Raw genomic sequence first — 18,459 nt, 5'->3', positions numbered from 1 at the left:
TGTGTGGCCAGCAGCCAGCGTGAGCGGCCAGCAGCCGCAGTGAGCGGCCGTCCAGAAGCCGGCGACTGATCTGCCTCGCCAGAGAAGAGTGCAATGATGGTGCCAACTTGGGCCAGTGAAGCAACGTCCTCCACAGCTAGATTGAAGAACAAAACGACAGCAACTTGTCTGTTCCCCTTTCCCCAATTCCCCAGCACTGTTCCCATCCCCCTAATTCCCCAATAAAAATCTTTAAAAACAAACAAACAAAAAAAACATTTCATTCTAAGAATCTAATGAGCAAGGACTACTTTCACTTTATAAAGAAGGAAACTGAGGCACACAGAAAAGACTTCTTCAAGGTCACACTGCACATGAGTGTCAGGGGGTATGTAACATGTGCTCAAAATCCTGAATCAGTTCTCTAGCTTAGGGAAGTCTGACAGCAACCGGGAAAAGACCTTTGTTTTATTTTTTTTACAAATAATACTTGTGCGACAAAAATGCTATACAATAGGCAAGATACAATTGAATCATAATGAAGGCATACTTCGTTTTACTGCATGTCGCTTCATTGCGCTTTACGGCTACTGCACTTTTACAAACTGAAGGCAAGACCCTCCACCAGCAAAAAGACTATGACTCACTTTATTGCGATACTCACTTTATTGTGGTGGTGAGATCGAACCCACAATATCTCCAAGGTATGCCTGTATATTAATCCAAATATATGAACATAAAACCTTGATGATGCCAAATACAAGATTTCAGTGTACATGGAAACTCCTTTACTTGTAAGTTAAACATTCTTCGCAAAGAGGAAAAAAGAAACTAATAGGTGCTTTTGTGAACTGTAATAAATACTGTTAGAGAGGAACAAACAAAATAGGAGTTCAAGGATGAAAGCACCCACTCAGTGGGGGGTGGGGAATCCTAGAAGCCTCCCTAGAAAGGCTGATTTTGGCCAAGGACTGTGAATACTATAACAGGGGACAGAGATGGAGTAAAGGTCAGGGGAGGCTCCTGGTTAAGTAAGCAGAATTAAGAGACAAGAGGGAGGACAGCACAAAGCATACGCATACCACATACTGAGACAGGTGAGGAAGAGAGAGAGGTAGCAAGGGGACAAATCACTGCAGGCCTTGAGTGGCAGGCTGGAGAGTATGGCTTTTATTCAGACAACGAGGAGTAGAATGCTTTAAATGATATTTTAGGAAGGTTTAATCTAGCAAAGATACACACTGATTAGATACACAAAGATACAGAACTGATTAGATCAGGCTGATGGTTAAGAGGCTGTTAGTGCAACAGTCTATGTGGGAAGTAAAAAAAAAATCTGGACTCAAAAAAGAGGCAGCAGAAACGGACAGTAGAGACCACTGAAAAATATATTAAAATAAAGTTCCAAGCAGATTAAAAGTATGACAAGAAATCAGACAAAACTTAGAGAAAATATAGGTGAATAACTAACTGATCCTGGGATAGAGGAGGGATTGCGTAAGCATAAAAGCAGTGAAAAACATCCAAAAGAAAAGGGTTTTATACATGGTTGATTACATAAAAAAGCACAAGTTATATATGACCAATGAAAATCACTAACATCAACAGGCAAGCAAAACGGGAAAAATCTACAAAAATATGAAATATGGCATATAACCGTAATACAGAGAATTCATGCAAACTGCAAAGAAAAACTCAAACTCAAAGAGAAAACTGGGTAAAGGAGAAAACAGAAATACAAATGATGAATAAATATACAGACTGTTCAAATCTCCTCTTAAATGGGAAAATAAATATTAGATACGTGATCCAGTGCCTAGCACAGTCGATGTCCGAGATCAGGTGTCATTTGTTATGAATTGTAAGACAACTCTCCATATTAGCAAAGGCGCAATGCCATAAGCCTCAGCTGGGGGTGGGGTGGGGGGTGGAGAGGGGGGATGTAAATTAGTATGACCCATCAAGAATCATTAGAAAGTCTGCCTTTGACCCAGGATTTACCCTTCTAAGAATCTATTCTAAAGACACAAACAAACCTTAGAACATGGATTTCTATACAATATGTTCACTGCAGCATTACTTAAAGAAAAAGAAAAATAGTCAGAAACAACCTAAATGTTCAATAGATATTACATAATTGAATGCAATAAAGCTATTAAAATGTCTTTAAAATGCTTAATGGCATTAAAATGCTTATAATATAAAGTTAAGTGGAAAAAGGTATTCAAACATATGTATGTATCTTTATAAAATATATACACAAAAAATCCTTCAAGGAAACATAAATAATGTTCAATTCTCAGTAGCAGATAAGAGGTGAATTTTTCTTTGTCCTTTTTGTATTTTCCAAATTATCCTCCATAAGCATATATTGTGTTTACTGTAAGGCAAAAGAAGATTATCTCTAAGAAAGTAGGTGACAGGTGCCTAAGTATGGTGGAGGCAGAGCTGTAAGAGCAAACTGAATATACTGGATCAGATTTCAAAGCTAATTATGAGGTTTAGGGTACTTGTAATCATAAGAATGGTATAATCATAAGAGCAGGTCTGGACATTCAGTGATTCACACTAAAATATGAATGACTTGAGAGGTAAAACCTTCCTATACAGAAAGCATCTCAATTATAAAAGAAAAGGGAAAGTTTTGATCCAAACAAGTTTTTTGTTTTGTTTCTTTTTCTCAAACAAGGTTTTAATTCAGAGAAGGGCTCTGCATGTGTGTACTGGGGGTGAGAGGAAGCAGCTTCCCCTTTGCACATTGTTTCTACGTATTTCTACAGGCCGGGGTAGGGACCAAACTACTAGATGCATATACTGTACCAGCTCCGCTACTTAATTACTCTTTAACTTGGGCAAGTTACTTAATTGCTCTATGTCTCAGTATTCTTATCATAAATTGCAGATAATGTCAAACACTTTAGTGGTTTCTTATAAAGATTGAACGAAATGTATGCGAAGGGCTTACAGTGTCTGGCATATAGTAAACGCTCAATAAGTGGAATATGATGTTATTATTCTATGTCATTTCACTGCCAATCAGAAATAGGGTGGCAGACTTAGGGTGGATAAATTGGAGCAAAGGATGAATGCACTTATAACTAGAATTGGTCTACATAACTTAGCAACCTAATGTTGGCTCAGTGATCACTGTGGGGAATATATTAAGATATATGAATGACTAATCTAAATTAACATGAAAACCATTTAGCTATTGCCTACCCACTAGCAAGTTACTTAATTGCGGTTAATACAATATCTGTAAGATATTATAATATACTTTAAAAAACAATAATACTAAAATACAAAAACTTAAAAACAATAAGCCCTTAAGAGAAACATTCACACTCACTTTAAGGAATGTGAAATATCCCTTTGGGAAAATAAAAGGATTCATAATCCTCTGAAGAAATGATGGGAATTTGACTGCAGAAATGAGAACTATCGTCAAGAAGCCCCATTTTGAGGGAAGATTTATCTGTTCAGCTTTTCCAATCTCTTTCTAGAAGATGTACTTTTATCACTCTATACCCTGCTTGGAGCCAAGGCTTCAATTTGAGAATGCAAATTCTCTAGAATTGTATGTGACTGAACAGCAGCAAATCAGGAAAAACAGACGAAACAATAGTAGTGTTTTCTTTTCAACTACTTTTAAAACTCTGGCCCAAGTCTCAGGCTTGAACGTGAGAACGTTTCCTTTGTCCTTTCTGACATTCCCGGAGGAGGGGGGCCCTGTGCCTCCAGTCTCTGTGCTGGATACCATCTTTAATCGTGATATAGGGGGGTCCTTTCCCCTCAGCACACTGGGGCATCCACATGTGATGCCACCTGCCAGAGTATCAACAAGCGAATTATAAACTGTGTCAATCCGAGTTAATGCAAATCTGTAATCCTCTTTAACAAGAGATCAAATCACTGCCATGAGTGATGTCCATTCTGTAATCTGATAAGGAAGAGAGGGAACCTCTAATAAAAGAGTAATGGGAGCCTTTAATGACGCTGGTAAGAGGCAGCACCAGTGAAAATATTGCTCGCGTTCCTGCTGATTAGATGGATGTTGCATATTTGCCCGGACTTGTTTCACCTGTCAGAATAAGCTGTGTCTTTTTCAGGAGATAAGAAGACCCATAGAAAACATCTGTATCTTAACCATTCTTGCTCACAACTTTTTAACCAACTTAAAATATTCTGGGGTTATTTGCTGATGGGGTTCTCAAATACTGAGCTAACGACACCAGAATATTTCACCATGATTCAGTGCCTAATTCTACTAGATAAAGGGGTAAAGTAGGCAAGGGGGAATCAAAAATGGTCTAAGTAAGATCTGGGTAACCAATTAGGGGGAAAAGATCAGCAGTAGAGTGGTAAAATGCCCCCACATTTAGGGGACAGACCCACACAAAAAATGGCAAGCAGAAGATAAATTGCCTGTACAAATTCTATTATACCAAGGCCCCTCAAGAACAGCGTGGCAGTGATGTTGACAAAGCACTTTACAAGGCTGGATTACATTTGTACATTTCTTTTCTAAAACTCCAGATGTAAAACAACAATGTATTTGGTGCTTAGTAGTTATCATTAAAAGATCCTCTCCTGGTTCTTTTCTAATGCCAGCAGCTTTATAAAAGGAGTGGGAAAAGTGTTCTTTGTTTTGGGGGAGAAGGTTGAGGGGGGTCAAAATGGAAATTCTTGCTGTTCCTATTGAGAATTTCTTTAAGTTCTTTGCAAAGGAATAGAGTACCTATAAAAATGTTAATATTGCTATAATTTTTGTAGTAAGAAAAAAAGCTCCTTAGGAAAATACAATAACCTATGCTTTTAATGAACAGTGGCAGAATCAGGACCCTCCTGGAGCAGCAGGTAACACAAGGCAAACACATTTTCCTTGGCGTACATCAGGCTTATTATTGCCACCTAGACCTGTTCCAGGCTGACAGCAAAACCCATTGTGCCAACAGAGGGTTCACAGAGTCCCTTTCCCAAATCCGAGGCAGTGGCCAGTTTTAAGGAGCACATCACGACCTGTCTCACAGATCTGGCTCATAATTTGCTTCTCCTACTTGTCACACTAGTATTTTACTATCTGACCTACATCAATAAAAACAAATTAGAAAGAATTAACTTCTTTACAAGTCTGCCTCAGAGAGGCTTTCAAAAACATGATTTTTTCCCAACAACCTCCAAATTCTTCGTGTTGTTATAAGAGATCATCTGAATTTTTACTTCATACTCCCTCTAATAGCACCCCAGGGGTTTCACACCATGTAAAGTAAGCTGTTTCTAAAATGGCTTTGAAAAACAAAAACAAACGTAAAAAAAATAAAATGGCTTTGAGAGGCTGGCTGAGAAGCTCAGTTAGTTAAGAGCGTGAGCTCTGAGCAACAGGGTTGCTGGTTCAATTCACACATGGGCCAGTGAGCTGCGCCCAAGCTGAGCTGCTGCTGAACTGCCAACAGGTGGCAGGATGGCTTAGCTGGTGAGAGCACGTGCTCCTAAAAACAAGGTTTCCGGTTCGACTACCATATGGAATAGTGGGTAATGCCTACCTGCAACTAAGATTGAACATGACGCCTTGAGGTGAGCTGCCCTGAGCTGCCAACCGGCAGCGGGATGACGACTGAACCTGGAGCTAAGCTAGCTGCGCCCTCCACAACTAAGACTGAAAGACAACAACTTGGCTGTTCCCCTTCCCCAATAAAATCTTTAAAAAAAAATAAATAATAAATAAAATAAAATAGCTTTGATAAACTTACAGTAACTTCAATAGTCAGAGAAGTGAACAGCAATCCTGTAAATTATGCAAGGAGCATTCTGACCTGTTCTTAGTGGTAACGATATGCTTAGAGGGATTCTATACCAATGAGAAATGGAGGCTTTTCCCTGCTTACTCCACTGATAACTCTGTCCCTGCAACATCACGTGACATTTTGGCCTCTTAGCAAAGATGACTCTGAAGGGCAAACAGCAGCTGCCCTGGGGGCTGGGCTTTCCCACGCCAAGAGCACCCAAGCGTTTGGCAAAGCCAGTGATCATTTATTTTTAGGCTCGTGGTCATCTCCTGCCTCCTATGCAAACTTTGTAGTACGGGGCAAAGTGGGATTTTTTTGTTTTCTCTCAATACTAGGAATGTCCACCAAGCCTGCAATAGAAACCAACTGCCTATCTCAGAATGGAGTCAAGATCTGCTGGACCAACACATATAAAGCACCAGGGGTTACATGAGACTTCCACTAACAAAGGAGACCTGAAGCCACATAAAGGCATTTAAATCCCTATCCAGAGTTTATGTAGAAAGAAATACCCCCAAAGGGAAATCTGGTAACACAGGGAGGCAAGCTGGGCCACTTTGCATTTGAGAAGGGTTTAAAAAACAACAACATAGATCACTTGAAGGAAAAATTCCTAGCATGAGAAGAGTATGTATCAGCAGACATTAGTTAACTAAATAGATAGCATTAAACAGACCACATGACCACAACACAGGAGAAACAAAATGAAAATGCCACTACCTTTTTAAAGATCCTTTTAAAGATAGTACTTCTTTCTCCACTAAGGATATTTTAAAGCTCTGTGTTAAAGATTAAACATCTCTTCTTCTCTCTCCCTTGACAAGAGCTATGCTCCAGTTTCAATTCAATACAACCAAGTGTAAATTTTTTGAGCTCAAACTGGACAAGGGGTATGGGGGTTGATTCGAGGGCGAGTAACAGCATTCAGATCCCCCCCAAAATCTCAAACACTGGATACTAATCCAATTTAGGCACAACAATAAACTGGAACTAAGGAACTATAGGAAAGGGAAGGGCTTCACTACCCCAAATGGGGTAAGGTAGGAACCACAGGTGGAGCTGCCTCCGCAAATAAGAAATCAAAAAGGCTGGAAAATTTATGTTATGTGTATTTTACCACGATTAAAAAAGTGGGGGGTGGGGTGGGAAAAGAAGTTAGTCAGGTATTAAAAATCCAGTTTTATCCATATGGTCCATAGAGCAGAAAACATAAGGGAGAGAAGATCTTTCATTTATTATATATTTCAATAGTGAAATAACAGGGAGCTTTCCACCTCCTCGCTATATTATGTATGTAATTTTCAAACTGAAATTGTCCCTTTTTTTCTGTTGATAAAAAGCAATCCAAGCTTATTGTAAAAAAAATCCAAACACTACAGAAACACATCGAGTAAAATGTGTCTTCTACTCCATCCCACCCAGCAATATATATGTGAAGAAGTTGGTGTAGATCGTTTCAGAGCTCATTTTTAATGACAACTAATATAAATGCATTCTCATGGCAAAAGATTAGAGCAAACTAGAAGTATAAGAAAAAAAGCCTCCCTTCTTGAAAGCCTCCCTTTACCCCTTTCCTCATCCCATTCTCTTCTCCATAGGTAAATATTTTAAATATTATGGTGTAAGATCTTTCTAGTCGTTTTCCTAAGCACTACAACATACACATAGGTATGTGTACATATATATCCATTACATTTTTTTTTTAAAGCGAAGTGGATATTACAAGCATGGCTTCTTTTTTCCAGTTAACAAAATAACCTGAAGATCTTTCGGTGACAGTATAATATTTTTGAAAGGCACTACCTTTTTTTCTTATTATACATATCTGTTTACTTGAAATATTGGGATTATAATATTTTTTAGCCTACCTTTTCCACTTAACATTACATTAATATATATGTTCCACTTAATCTTTTAACAGCTGCTTATAATTTGATTGAATGATTTTTCAATGATTAATTAACTAGTTCCTTATTAATGGTCATAATTGTTTCTTATTTTCCCCCATTATAAACAAGGTTGCGATAAACATCCTTGATAAAAATGTATTTGCCGGGCCGGCCGAGTGGCGCGATGGTTAAGAACTGGCTTGGGACGCCAGAGGGCCCCGGTTCGGATCCCACATACGAGGGCCAGTGACACTGCCCTCTACAGCTAAGGTGCTGAACAACAGCTCAACCTGGAGCTGGGCTGCCATGAGTCGCCGGTGACGGCGTGGGCTGCGGTCCCTGTGGCAGTGGATTGCCATGGGCTACCGTGTGTGGCCAGCAGCCAGCGTGAGCGGCCAGCGGCCGCAGTGAGCGGCCGTCCGGAGGCCGGCGACTGATCTGCCTCCCCGGGAAGAGCGCAATGATGGTGCCAGCTTAGGCCAGTGAAGCAGCATCCTCCACAACTAGATTGAAGAACAAAACGACAGCAACTTGTCTGTTCCCCTTCCCCCAATTCCCCAGCACTGTTCCCATCCCCCCAATTCCCCAATAAAAATCTTTAAAAAAAAAAATGTATTTGCCAACTTGCTATTTCCTTACATCAATTCCTAAAAGTAGATTTTTTTCTGGGTCACCTGATACATGTACATTTAAAAATTTGAAACACATTGCCAAATAGCCCTCCAAAATGATTTTGCCAATTGCATTTCCAACAATGCTATATGAAAGTGTGTGTTTCTTCGCACGATTCAAGCTGGGGATTACTAATCTTTTAATGTCTTCCAATTTAATAAGGAAAAACATGAAATCTCATTATTTTAATTTGCATTTCTTTGATTAATGAGGTCTATATTTTTGGCCCTTTAAGATTTTTCTTTTATAGTTTCTAAGTTTGTTGACATGCTTTGCCCATTATTTTAATTGGGATATTCTTAGAGATTTGTACAAACTGTTTACAATAGTGTTATTACATAGTAAAGAAATGTTAGACATTGAATTTTTTCTTTCCAGTTTGTCATTTACTTACAACTTTGTTTTTGATGTCTTATCCAATGTGACTTTTATGTAATAAAAACTCTTAATATTTTCCCTTACAGTTTCTGGCCTTGGTGTCAAGCTTATAAAGTCCTTCTCTACCTTGAAATCATAAAAAAATTCTCCATTCATACATGCATACCAAGAATGACATATCTCTAACTTAGCAAAACCAGAATTATTCGCTTGAGGAAAGAAAAGTAGTATGCACTGATATTGTTATTGTAACAATATGAAAGTTTCCCATTCCTCAGTGATATTTTGTGGTGTACAAAGTAGAGCACAAAATAGTACAGTACTAGATTATTTCCAGTTATGGAATTACCTAAAGAAAAAACAAAACAAGCCAAGCTACAACTGCCTCCTCCTTACTTAAGATAAGGTAACAATACCTACTGGCCTTGGAAGTTTCGATGCTAGAAGCAGACAGAACTAATACCCAGTTACTGTGAACAACAGTTAATGTGGCCCAGTCAGACCAGAGAGCACGAGCAGTAATGTGGATGTATGTATGCCTTTGTATCCTTAGGAAACACGAAAGGAACTGAGTGCACTTTGCTAAAAACAAATGCTCAGTTCTCCAGCCAGCTACAAGACTTTTATTAACTTCCTTGTTAAGTGGCTAAACCAGCTAGAGAACAATGCTGGTAACTAGCACTCATTCCACAAGGGATAGCCCTTTTTCCCACTGAATGCCACAAGGACTGTTAGCCACCAGACACATTCCCAATCCTTTCCTCCTTGCCTGTTCTACCTGAAGTGAAAATGTAACACAGTTCTGGCCAATAAGATAGAAGACGTTTGTTGGAGGGGATTCTGGGAATGCTTTTACTTTCCTGATCAAAGAAACAGTTATGGCTGAAACCACTCCTTTCCTTTTCTTCCTGCCTCAAATGCATGTGTGATGGCTGAAGTTGCAGCAGCCAACTTGGGAACACAAGGGAAAGAACCAGAGATGCTGGCCCTAACATCATTGAGAAGGGAAAACCATTGCCAATAATTAATTGCCTGCCATCCCTAGAATTATTCTGTCAGAAAAATAAACTCCCATTTATTTACGCCTCTATAATCAGGCTTTATGTCCTTTGCAGACCAAGCCCAACATAATTCTAAGTATTACAGTCACTTTCAAATAATCTTTATGTCTAGCACATCACAGAGCCTCAGACATTATGAGTGAATAAATAAGATTCTGGAAAACTAAGTGCCCCTGGGGCATTATCAGGCAATTCAAGAAAAATCCCAACTAAGAATGACAAAAAGTTAATTTCTAAATGATCTAGTGGTACTGAATTCAAAAGATGCCACCAGGATGAACAGTTAGCTCAGTTGGTTAGAGTCTGGTGCTGATAACACCAAGGGTGCCGGTTCAATCCCCGCATGGGCCACTGTGAGCTGTGCCTTCCCTAAAAAGAGTCAACTATGCCATTGTAGCATGAAAGCAATGTGTAACCAATGACCATGGCTGTTCCCCAATAAAATTTGGGGAAAAAAAAAAGATGTCACCAATATTTAAACCAGGTCTCACTTTATGCCTGGGATAATAATGTTACCTGGATGGGTTGGGTTTAGTTTTAAGTGTCTAATTTTCCTTTCTTATTAATATTTTTCATGTCATCCTGACAGAAATTCTAAAGATGCACTCATTTTACTGTTTTTAAAAACAGACTAAGGGCCGGCTGTGTGGTTCAGTTGGTTAAGAACTCGCTCAACAGTGCAAGCTCTGAGCAACAGGGTAACCAGTTTGATTCCCGGCCCGAGCTGAGCTGCCAACAGGTGGCAGGATGGCTCAGCTAAAACAAAAACAAAAACAAAAAAACAACAGACTAGATCCAGAAATGAATGAAAAAAACAGCCATATATAGGCATTTTCACTTGCAAAGCACAGGAAAGATAAAAGGGCACAAAGGTCTAAGTATGAACATATTCAGTACTATCCATAAGCTGTTTCGTACTCAAAGCACTGAACAAAGAAAACAAAAATGTAATAATCACTATGTTCACCTAAACATGCAGATCTATTACTTTTCAGGCAAGGAGGCTGGGGGGGAATCTGATAAGGCTTAGTAGCAAACTAAATATACGCAAATAAAAAGGTTAAATATAGTTTGAAATATGAAGCTGGCAAAACCCGCATGTGCCTACATTATAACCAATCAGTTCACTTGGTAAAGATTTATGTTTAAAAATGTCTACCACAGCTTTATTTACAACAATGATAATTAAAAACAACTTAAATGTCCAATAGTGAATGGCTAAATAAGTAATATTAGAAAATTGACATAATCATTTAAAATTTTTGAATAATTTTAATGTCAATGCTCATGGTACACAAAATATTTAAGCAAAAATTCATAATAGTAGAATATAATTTTAATTATATAAACAAGAAAAACAAGAACATAATGAAAGGGAACTCATACACACTAAAAGGAAGTATTCTGAGATGTTAAAAGTGACTATCTCCTGTGTATGTATACAAACACTTCCCAGTTCTGTGTGCTCAGAGAGCCTAGAAACAATGACACCCAGTAACAATGTGCACCCCTAGCACCCAGGTTTTGGTTTCTAAATACCACAACCAGCTAAAAAGAATCAGGGCTCCTTGGAGAAATACTAATTCTAGGGCTGGACCAGGAAAAGTATAAGATAAGCCTAGAACACCTTTGTTGTACCAGAAAGTAAAGAAGTACTCAAAGAATGATTGGGGACATCTCAAGAGGACACTGTAGGGGCTTCCGTTAATATGGGGCAATTTTAAATCAAAATAAATAATGATAGTAACAGATAATTCATTGAATAAAACAGGAAAACATGGGCCCATACTTATATAAATGATAAATAAATAAGTACTCTTATAAAAATATTACGTTATAGTAGATTGTCAACTAATAAATATAGAAGGAATTATTCTTTAAAAATTGTTATCTCTGAATAGTAATATTATGAATATACATTTCTAACTTGTTTCAGCTTTATAAAATGAGCATGTACTTCTTCGTAAAAATACTCAAAAAAATTCTCAACAGCAGTCTGAACAACACAACATAATGCACATTTCTACAGCAATTTCTGGGGCCATTTTAAAAAGGAGGACATTTGCATAAAACCCCCAAACATATAAAGCAAGTGCATGCATTGTCCTGACCGATCTGTCCTAGAGAAGAGCTCAGATGTCTTAGGCAGGTGGCTAGAGGTAAAAAACAAAACAGCAAAAACAAAGAGCCACCAGAGGCAGCACTGAGATATATGGAAAATTTGTTTTGGTTTTACAGTAATTATGGGACTTAAGAGATGTGACAAGGACCCTTGCTATGATGCCAATGACAAATGGTTAACTGATAAGAAGAAATGGAGAGGGCGACAGGCTGTAGAACAGGTCAATATCAGGCTGTCACGAAGCCATTTGAGACATATAATTAATCTATTACTCACCTGGCGTCATCATTCATTGTAGTATGGTCAATAGGTGCCATGAAGCTCAGTAGCTTGCTAAGGACATGAAACCTAAATAAAGCAGGAAACAACAGGCAGCAGCATTAGTAACTATTAACCTAGAAAAGGAAACATTCTATGAGCCAACAAACTCCAGAGCTGATCACAGGAACCTCTGGCCCCAGAGTGGAAAAGGGAACAATGGTAGGCATGCAACACTCACAACTATAGAACTTTTGTCCTTAATGCTACAGGAGGAAAGTCTGATAACAGCACATTGTAAACGACAGTTCAACATATGTCCACTTATATCACAGCCCCCCCAAAAGAAAAGATACACTTGTGCTCTTGAGCAATATACTAACCCTCAAACATTTCTCCAGACAAAAGACAATGACTACCCCATTTTCCTCCTCTGATGTACACCTTAGTCATTTTCAGTGTCATGAAAGCTGCCCACTGGCAGTCGCACAGGTAGTGGTATGACACCCCAACAGAATACGTCACCATTGCCACCGATCACTAGCACTGGCTCCCTGAGTGAGAAGACCTGAGTGAGAGACCTAGTTCCATTGAGTCTTTCATTTTTTCCCACCTTTAAATGAAGGAGCACAACAATAAATTCATAGGTTTGATCCCCAGATCTTCAGTCAAGGTGTTATAGAAATTTAAGTTACATCACCTCCATTTCTTGCCAACAGAAGAACGGTATTTTCGTATAAAATGTTTTGAGATTCTCTGGTGAAAGGGGCTGAACAAATATATGACCTTATACTAACCAAATTATACCAAAGAGAATTCAAAGACGGTATCCCTTTCTGTTCATTATAACAGCAGAGGCTATATGACAATATGCATATTATAAAATTTTAACCAAAAAAAATTGACTTGGGCAAAATATCATACACAAACAAAAATATGATATTTTCATGTGCATGTTTTAACAGTTTTAAAAACATTTTTACATGTATCAAATAATTTGATTCTCTATTGTACTACCTACAGCTAAGCCTCCCAAATTTCATTCTTAACATGAATTTTACAATAATGGTGATGAGATTTTCACCATTTATAAGAGTAGCCAAAAAAGTATGTATTATAGAAAATTTGGAAAACAAACCAACCAATGAAGCACACACAAAAATGCAGTTTCTCCACCTAAAAACAATTGTTAATAGTTTAGTTAGTTATGTTTGTTTTACATAGTGATCCTGTTATGAATACATACAATTTTATATTCTCCTTTTTTCACTTAGCATTGTAAGCACTGTCCCTAAACAATACCTGAATAGCTGTATGCCATTCCAGGAGTGGAAGTATCATATTATATTTTCTTAATTTTGAACATTTATATTGCTTCCAATTCTTCACTTTTTATAAGATGCAAAAACAAAATCTCATACTTGTTTTGTTATTTTTATTTTATTTTTTTAAGATTTTATTTTTTATTGGGGGGTTGGGGGAATGGGAACAGCGCTGGGGAATTGGGGGAAGGGGAACAGACAAGTTGCTGTCCTTTTGTTCTTCAGTCTAGTTGTGGAGGACGTTGCTTCACTGGCCCAAGTTGGCACCATCATTGCGCTCTTCCCGGGCGAGGCAGATCAGTCGCTGGCTTCTGGACGGCCGCTCACTGTGGCTGCTGGCCGCTCACACTGGCTGCTGGCTACACACGGTAGCCCATGGCAACCCACTGCCACAGGGGCTGCAGCCTACGCCACCGCCAGCGACTCATGGCAGCCCAGCTCCAGGTTGAGCTGTTGTTCAGCATCTTAGCTGTAGAGGGCAGTGTCACTGGCCCTCATATGTGGGATCCGAACTGGGGCCCTCTGGCGTCCCAAGCCAGTTCTTAACTATCGCGCCACTCGGCCAGCCCTCATACTTGTTTTTTTAAATGTGGGTTACCTCCTAATTATAAAAATTAATGTATTGGGTTGTTGGAAAAGTCAAGATGTATTTTTTCTGTTTTTCGTTGCAAAAACGCGTCATGACTTTTCCAACAACCCAATATAATTCTTACAAAAGAATCCAAATACAGAAATGTATAGAGAAATGACAAGCCCCCTATAGTCCTATTCCCCAGAAATAATCACTGTTAATTAAAACTGTTAAGTTTGGCTGAAGCATTTTCCACATATAAGACAAATATAAACAGTACATTTTTCACATAAAAATGAGATTGCAATATAGTTAGTATTCTGCATTAAGCTTTTTTCCACTGAACCATATGTCATATAGTCTTTTTCATAGTTGCAGAATATTCCATTATGTCAATATGTTATAATTTATTTAATCTATTAATGGGCATTTTTATAGCCTGCCCCCTTTTAAAAACATATTAAACAGTGCTAACGTGAAGATAGGTATATATAAATTACGGTATACATGGTCACATATTTCTATGGGATAAATTTTGAGATGTGAAATTGCTGATGAATTGGAAGGTATACATATTTAAAATTGAAAAACTGAATCAAAATGTGTCTCAAAGATTATGTCAATGTAGGAGAGTTTATTTACCTAACCTTTTGAAGCATACTGTTGATAGATGCATTTGAATATCTTTAGGCTTCATCAAACTGTGGTGTCCATCTAAAAAAAGGGTACTATTCTTGGCTATGTCCAAAGACAGATTGAATTCACTTTCTGGACAAAGATTATGAACTATACTCCATATTTGTGCTGTCCAATCCAGTAGCCACTGGCCACCTGTGGCTACTGAGCACTTGAAATGAGGCTTATTTGAATTGAGATGAGCTATAATTGTAAAATACACATCAGATTTTAAAGACTTGGGATGAAAAAAAAATGTAAACGCTCAAGAGTGCGAGCTCTGAGCAACAGGGTCACCAGTTTAATATGATGATATATTTTACATTATTTATTATTTTTTTTTTTTTAGCTGAGTCATCCTGCCAACTGTTGGCAGCTCAGCTCGGGCCGGGACTCGAACCGCTATTGCTCAGAGCTCGCACTCTTGAATGAGCTCTTAACCAACAGAGCCACTCGGCCGGCCCTATCATCAGTAGTTTTTAAAATAATAAATTACTAAAATAATATTTTTGATATATTGGGTTAAATAAAACATTAAAATTACATTCACATGTTTCTTTTTTACTTCTTCAATGTAACTACTAGAACATTTAAAATTACATATGTAATACGTGTTTTTAATGGATGGCACTGCTTTGTGGAATACTCTTCACTTTAATACAATATATTCAATAACTATTAACTGCATGATAAAAGACAGGCTTTAAGAAGAAATCAGATTAAAGACGATTTAGTAATGTGTACTTAATGCAATACATTTCATCTAATCTCAGTGCTGCTAAGGATGAATGCATGTTTTAAAAGTATTAAAACACCTCTTTACACCAACCATACTAAGAAAAGATAACTGTAATTTTGTTGTAGAAGAATAGACAAACACAGTAAGACATTTCATCATTAAAGGTCTGAAAGTTTAATTCATTTACATCATGAGTTCTGATTAAATCATGGTCAAATCTACTTATATATACTGCTGAGTAAAATACTGATATCAATAATTATTTCTAAAAACCAAAATATTTCTTTTTTATACATTATTTTCAAGCATCCAACTAGCAAGTTGCCATGCCCAATCTGACCAGGTTGATATCACTGACCTGCTATCATTTCAATTAATATTTCTACAAGGTAATGTTCGTTTTTACTATAACATTTTTGGAAGTCTTATCTTTCCAACGCTATCACAAAGAGCAAAACTTGCTCAATGGTAGAAACTAGTACCAGTTATGACACTGGTATACTTTACCATCTCTTTTTGTGGTCTAATTTAAGGAAGTATTCATAATATTACAATACTCTCATCTAGCCTGGACTACTTGGTTTAATCCTACAGGGCACCATGCTCATGTAGCCAAAATGTCATTTTGGTGCCTGCAGAGGCCATCTGGTCCTGCCCAGAGAAACAACTCAACAGCCAGAGGTTAGAAGCATGGGCTCTGGAATCAGAGCAATTAGCTAAAATCCCTGTTTGCTACTTACTAGCTCTGTAATGCTAGGTGAGTTACTTATCTTCTTTAAGCACTTTACATGAATTAGTTAATTTAATCTGCATATGAACCTATGAGGTGTAACTTTTATTTTATTCCTCACAGATGAGGAAATTGAAGTACAGAGACATAAAGTAACATGCCCAAGGTCTTAAGACCAGTGAGTGGAAGAGTCAGATTTCAAACCTAGACAATTTAGCATCAGAGCCTGTGTTTTTGCTATCTCTGCATGTAAATTGCTTAGTAGAGCCCAACAGTGAGAGTTTTATAAATGTTAATAATCACTATTGCTATTAATAAAGATCACTTTCTGATTCTGACCACATCCCTCACATTTATGGTCAAGAAGAGCCAGGTGAATACAGATGACAAAACTTTAAAACATATGACTTCATTTATTATTTTTCTTTTTACTTTTTATTTTGCAATAATTTCAGACTTACATAGTACAAACATAGTTGCAAACATAGTACAGAGAGTTCATGTATAACCTCACCCAGCTTCCTCCAATATTAATAATTTACCTAAACAGTGTAATTGTCAAAATCAGGAAATTAACATTGGTATAATATTATTAACTAAACTATAGATCTATTCAAATTTCACCCATTCTTACTTACCCTAGTGTCCGTTTTCTTTTCCAGGACCCCAATCTAAGACCCCACATTGCATCTAGTTGTGATGTCTCTCCTTGGTCTCCTTCAATCTGTGACAGTTCTTCAGTCTTCCTTGTTTTTTCATTCCTTTGACACTCTTCATGAGTACTGATGAGTTATTTTGTAGAACATCTCACAATTTGGATTTGTATGATGTTTTATGATGAGACTGAGGTTAGGCATTTTGGGTAAGAATACCACAGCAATGATGATGTGTTCTTCTACAGAAGATGGGGCGGGGGGCAGGATATGTCTTATTATTGGTGGTGTTAATCTTGAACACTTGGTTAAGGTGGCACTTGCTGGGTTTCTCCACTATAAAGTTACTATTTTCCCTTTGTAACTGATCAATATCTCTGAAGAGATGCTTTGAGACCATGCAAATATACCGTTTCTTCTCAAACTTTTCCCATTGATTTTAGCATCCATTGGTGGATCTTGCCTGCAAAAATTATTACTGTGGCGCTTATCTATTGGTGATTTTGCATTTCTCTCATTCTCTCTGCATTTAATAAATGGAATTGCACGACCTCTTGATGATACATCAATTGTATTCCCAAAGGTTTTTATGAGACACACCAAGCAAGATAGTAAAAGTTTAAACAGAAATTCTAAAGGGCTTTCACAGCATGGACAGTCCCTTCATTGGTGGTTTTTGGACTTCTTAGTAACCCAGCAGCACCTCGCGTGGAGAAATGTGGTGACAAGTGGAACGTCCCTCCCCTCCTTGGTTTCTCTGAGACACCGAACACTCCTGACCCATTAGTAAACATTCTCATGTCTTCCCTGCTTCACATCACTGTTTCCTGTCCCCCTCCCTCAGCATTCTTTACCGGCTCCTCTTCCTCTGTGTATCTCACATGGTGACATTCCTTGACACTGTATTCTTGTCTTTGTATACTCTTGTTGTCCTATATAATCCTTGGAAAATAGTAATTAAATTGTTTCCAAAGTATCGACTACTAGAGTAGTCCCCCTTTATCCATGTGGGATATGTTCCAAAATACCAGTAGAAGCCTAAAACCAAGGATAGTACCAAACTCCATATACACTATGTTTTTTCATGTACCTACATACCTATGACAAAGTTTAATTTATAAATTAGGCACAGTAAGAGATTAACAAAAAGAAACAATTATAACAATACACTGTAATAAAAGTTGTGTGAGTGTTTTCTCTCTCTCTCTTTCTCTCTTTCTCTCTCTCTCTCTCTCTCTCTGTCTCTCTCTCTCTCTCTCATAACTGATCTGATAATCAAGATGGCTACTAAGTGACTAAGGGACAGGTAGCATATACAGCTGGACAAAGGGATGACTCACATCCCGAGAGGGATGGCAAGAGAATTCATCATGCTACTCAGAACAGTGCACAATTTAAATTTTATGAGGGCCGGCCGAGTGGCGCGATGGTTAAGAACTCGCTTGGGATGCCAGAGAGCCCCGGTTCGGATCCCACGTGTGAGGGCCAGTGACACTGCCCTCTGCACCTAAGATGCTGAACAACAGCTCAACCTGGAGCTGGGCTGCCGTGGGTCGCCGGTGACGGCGTGGGCTGCAGCCCCTGTGGCAGTGGGTTGCCATGGGCTGCCGTCTGTAGCCAGCAG

General features: G+C 38.2%; 1 protein-coding gene across 5 annotated transcripts in view; it reads right to left on the bottom strand.

The window, feature by feature from the left end:
• Positions 1-18,459, bottom strand: part of AATF (apoptosis antagonizing transcription factor) — a 108,522-nt gene that overhangs the window by 11,739 nt on the left and 78,324 nt on the right. For 3 of the 5 annotated variants that reach the window (XR_002123281.1, XM_019636783.1, XM_019636785.1), the window contains one exon: positions 12,164-12,235. Coding sequence is in view for 4 of the 5 variants with exons in the window: in XM_019636783.1 (XP_019492328.1) it covers positions 12,164-12,235 (72 nt within the window). In the remaining variant the exon portion in view is untranslated. Of the gene's footprint in view, positions 1-11,680; positions 11,919-12,163; positions 12,236-18,459 lie in introns of those variants that run through there. The other 2 variants (XM_019636782.1, XM_019636784.1) reach the window with 1 other exon arrangement.

The sequence above is a fragment of the Hipposideros armiger genome, unplaced genomic scaffold, assembly GCF_001890085.2.
Source record: "Hipposideros armiger isolate ML-2016 unplaced genomic scaffold, ASM189008v1 scaffold_29, whole genome shotgun sequence".
In the NCBI taxonomy this organism is placed as follows: Eukaryota; Metazoa; Chordata; class Mammalia; order Chiroptera; family Hipposideridae; genus Hipposideros; species Hipposideros armiger.
Note: the sequence above shows the minus strand (reverse complement) of the source record. Positions and strands in the feature narration are given on the sequence as shown.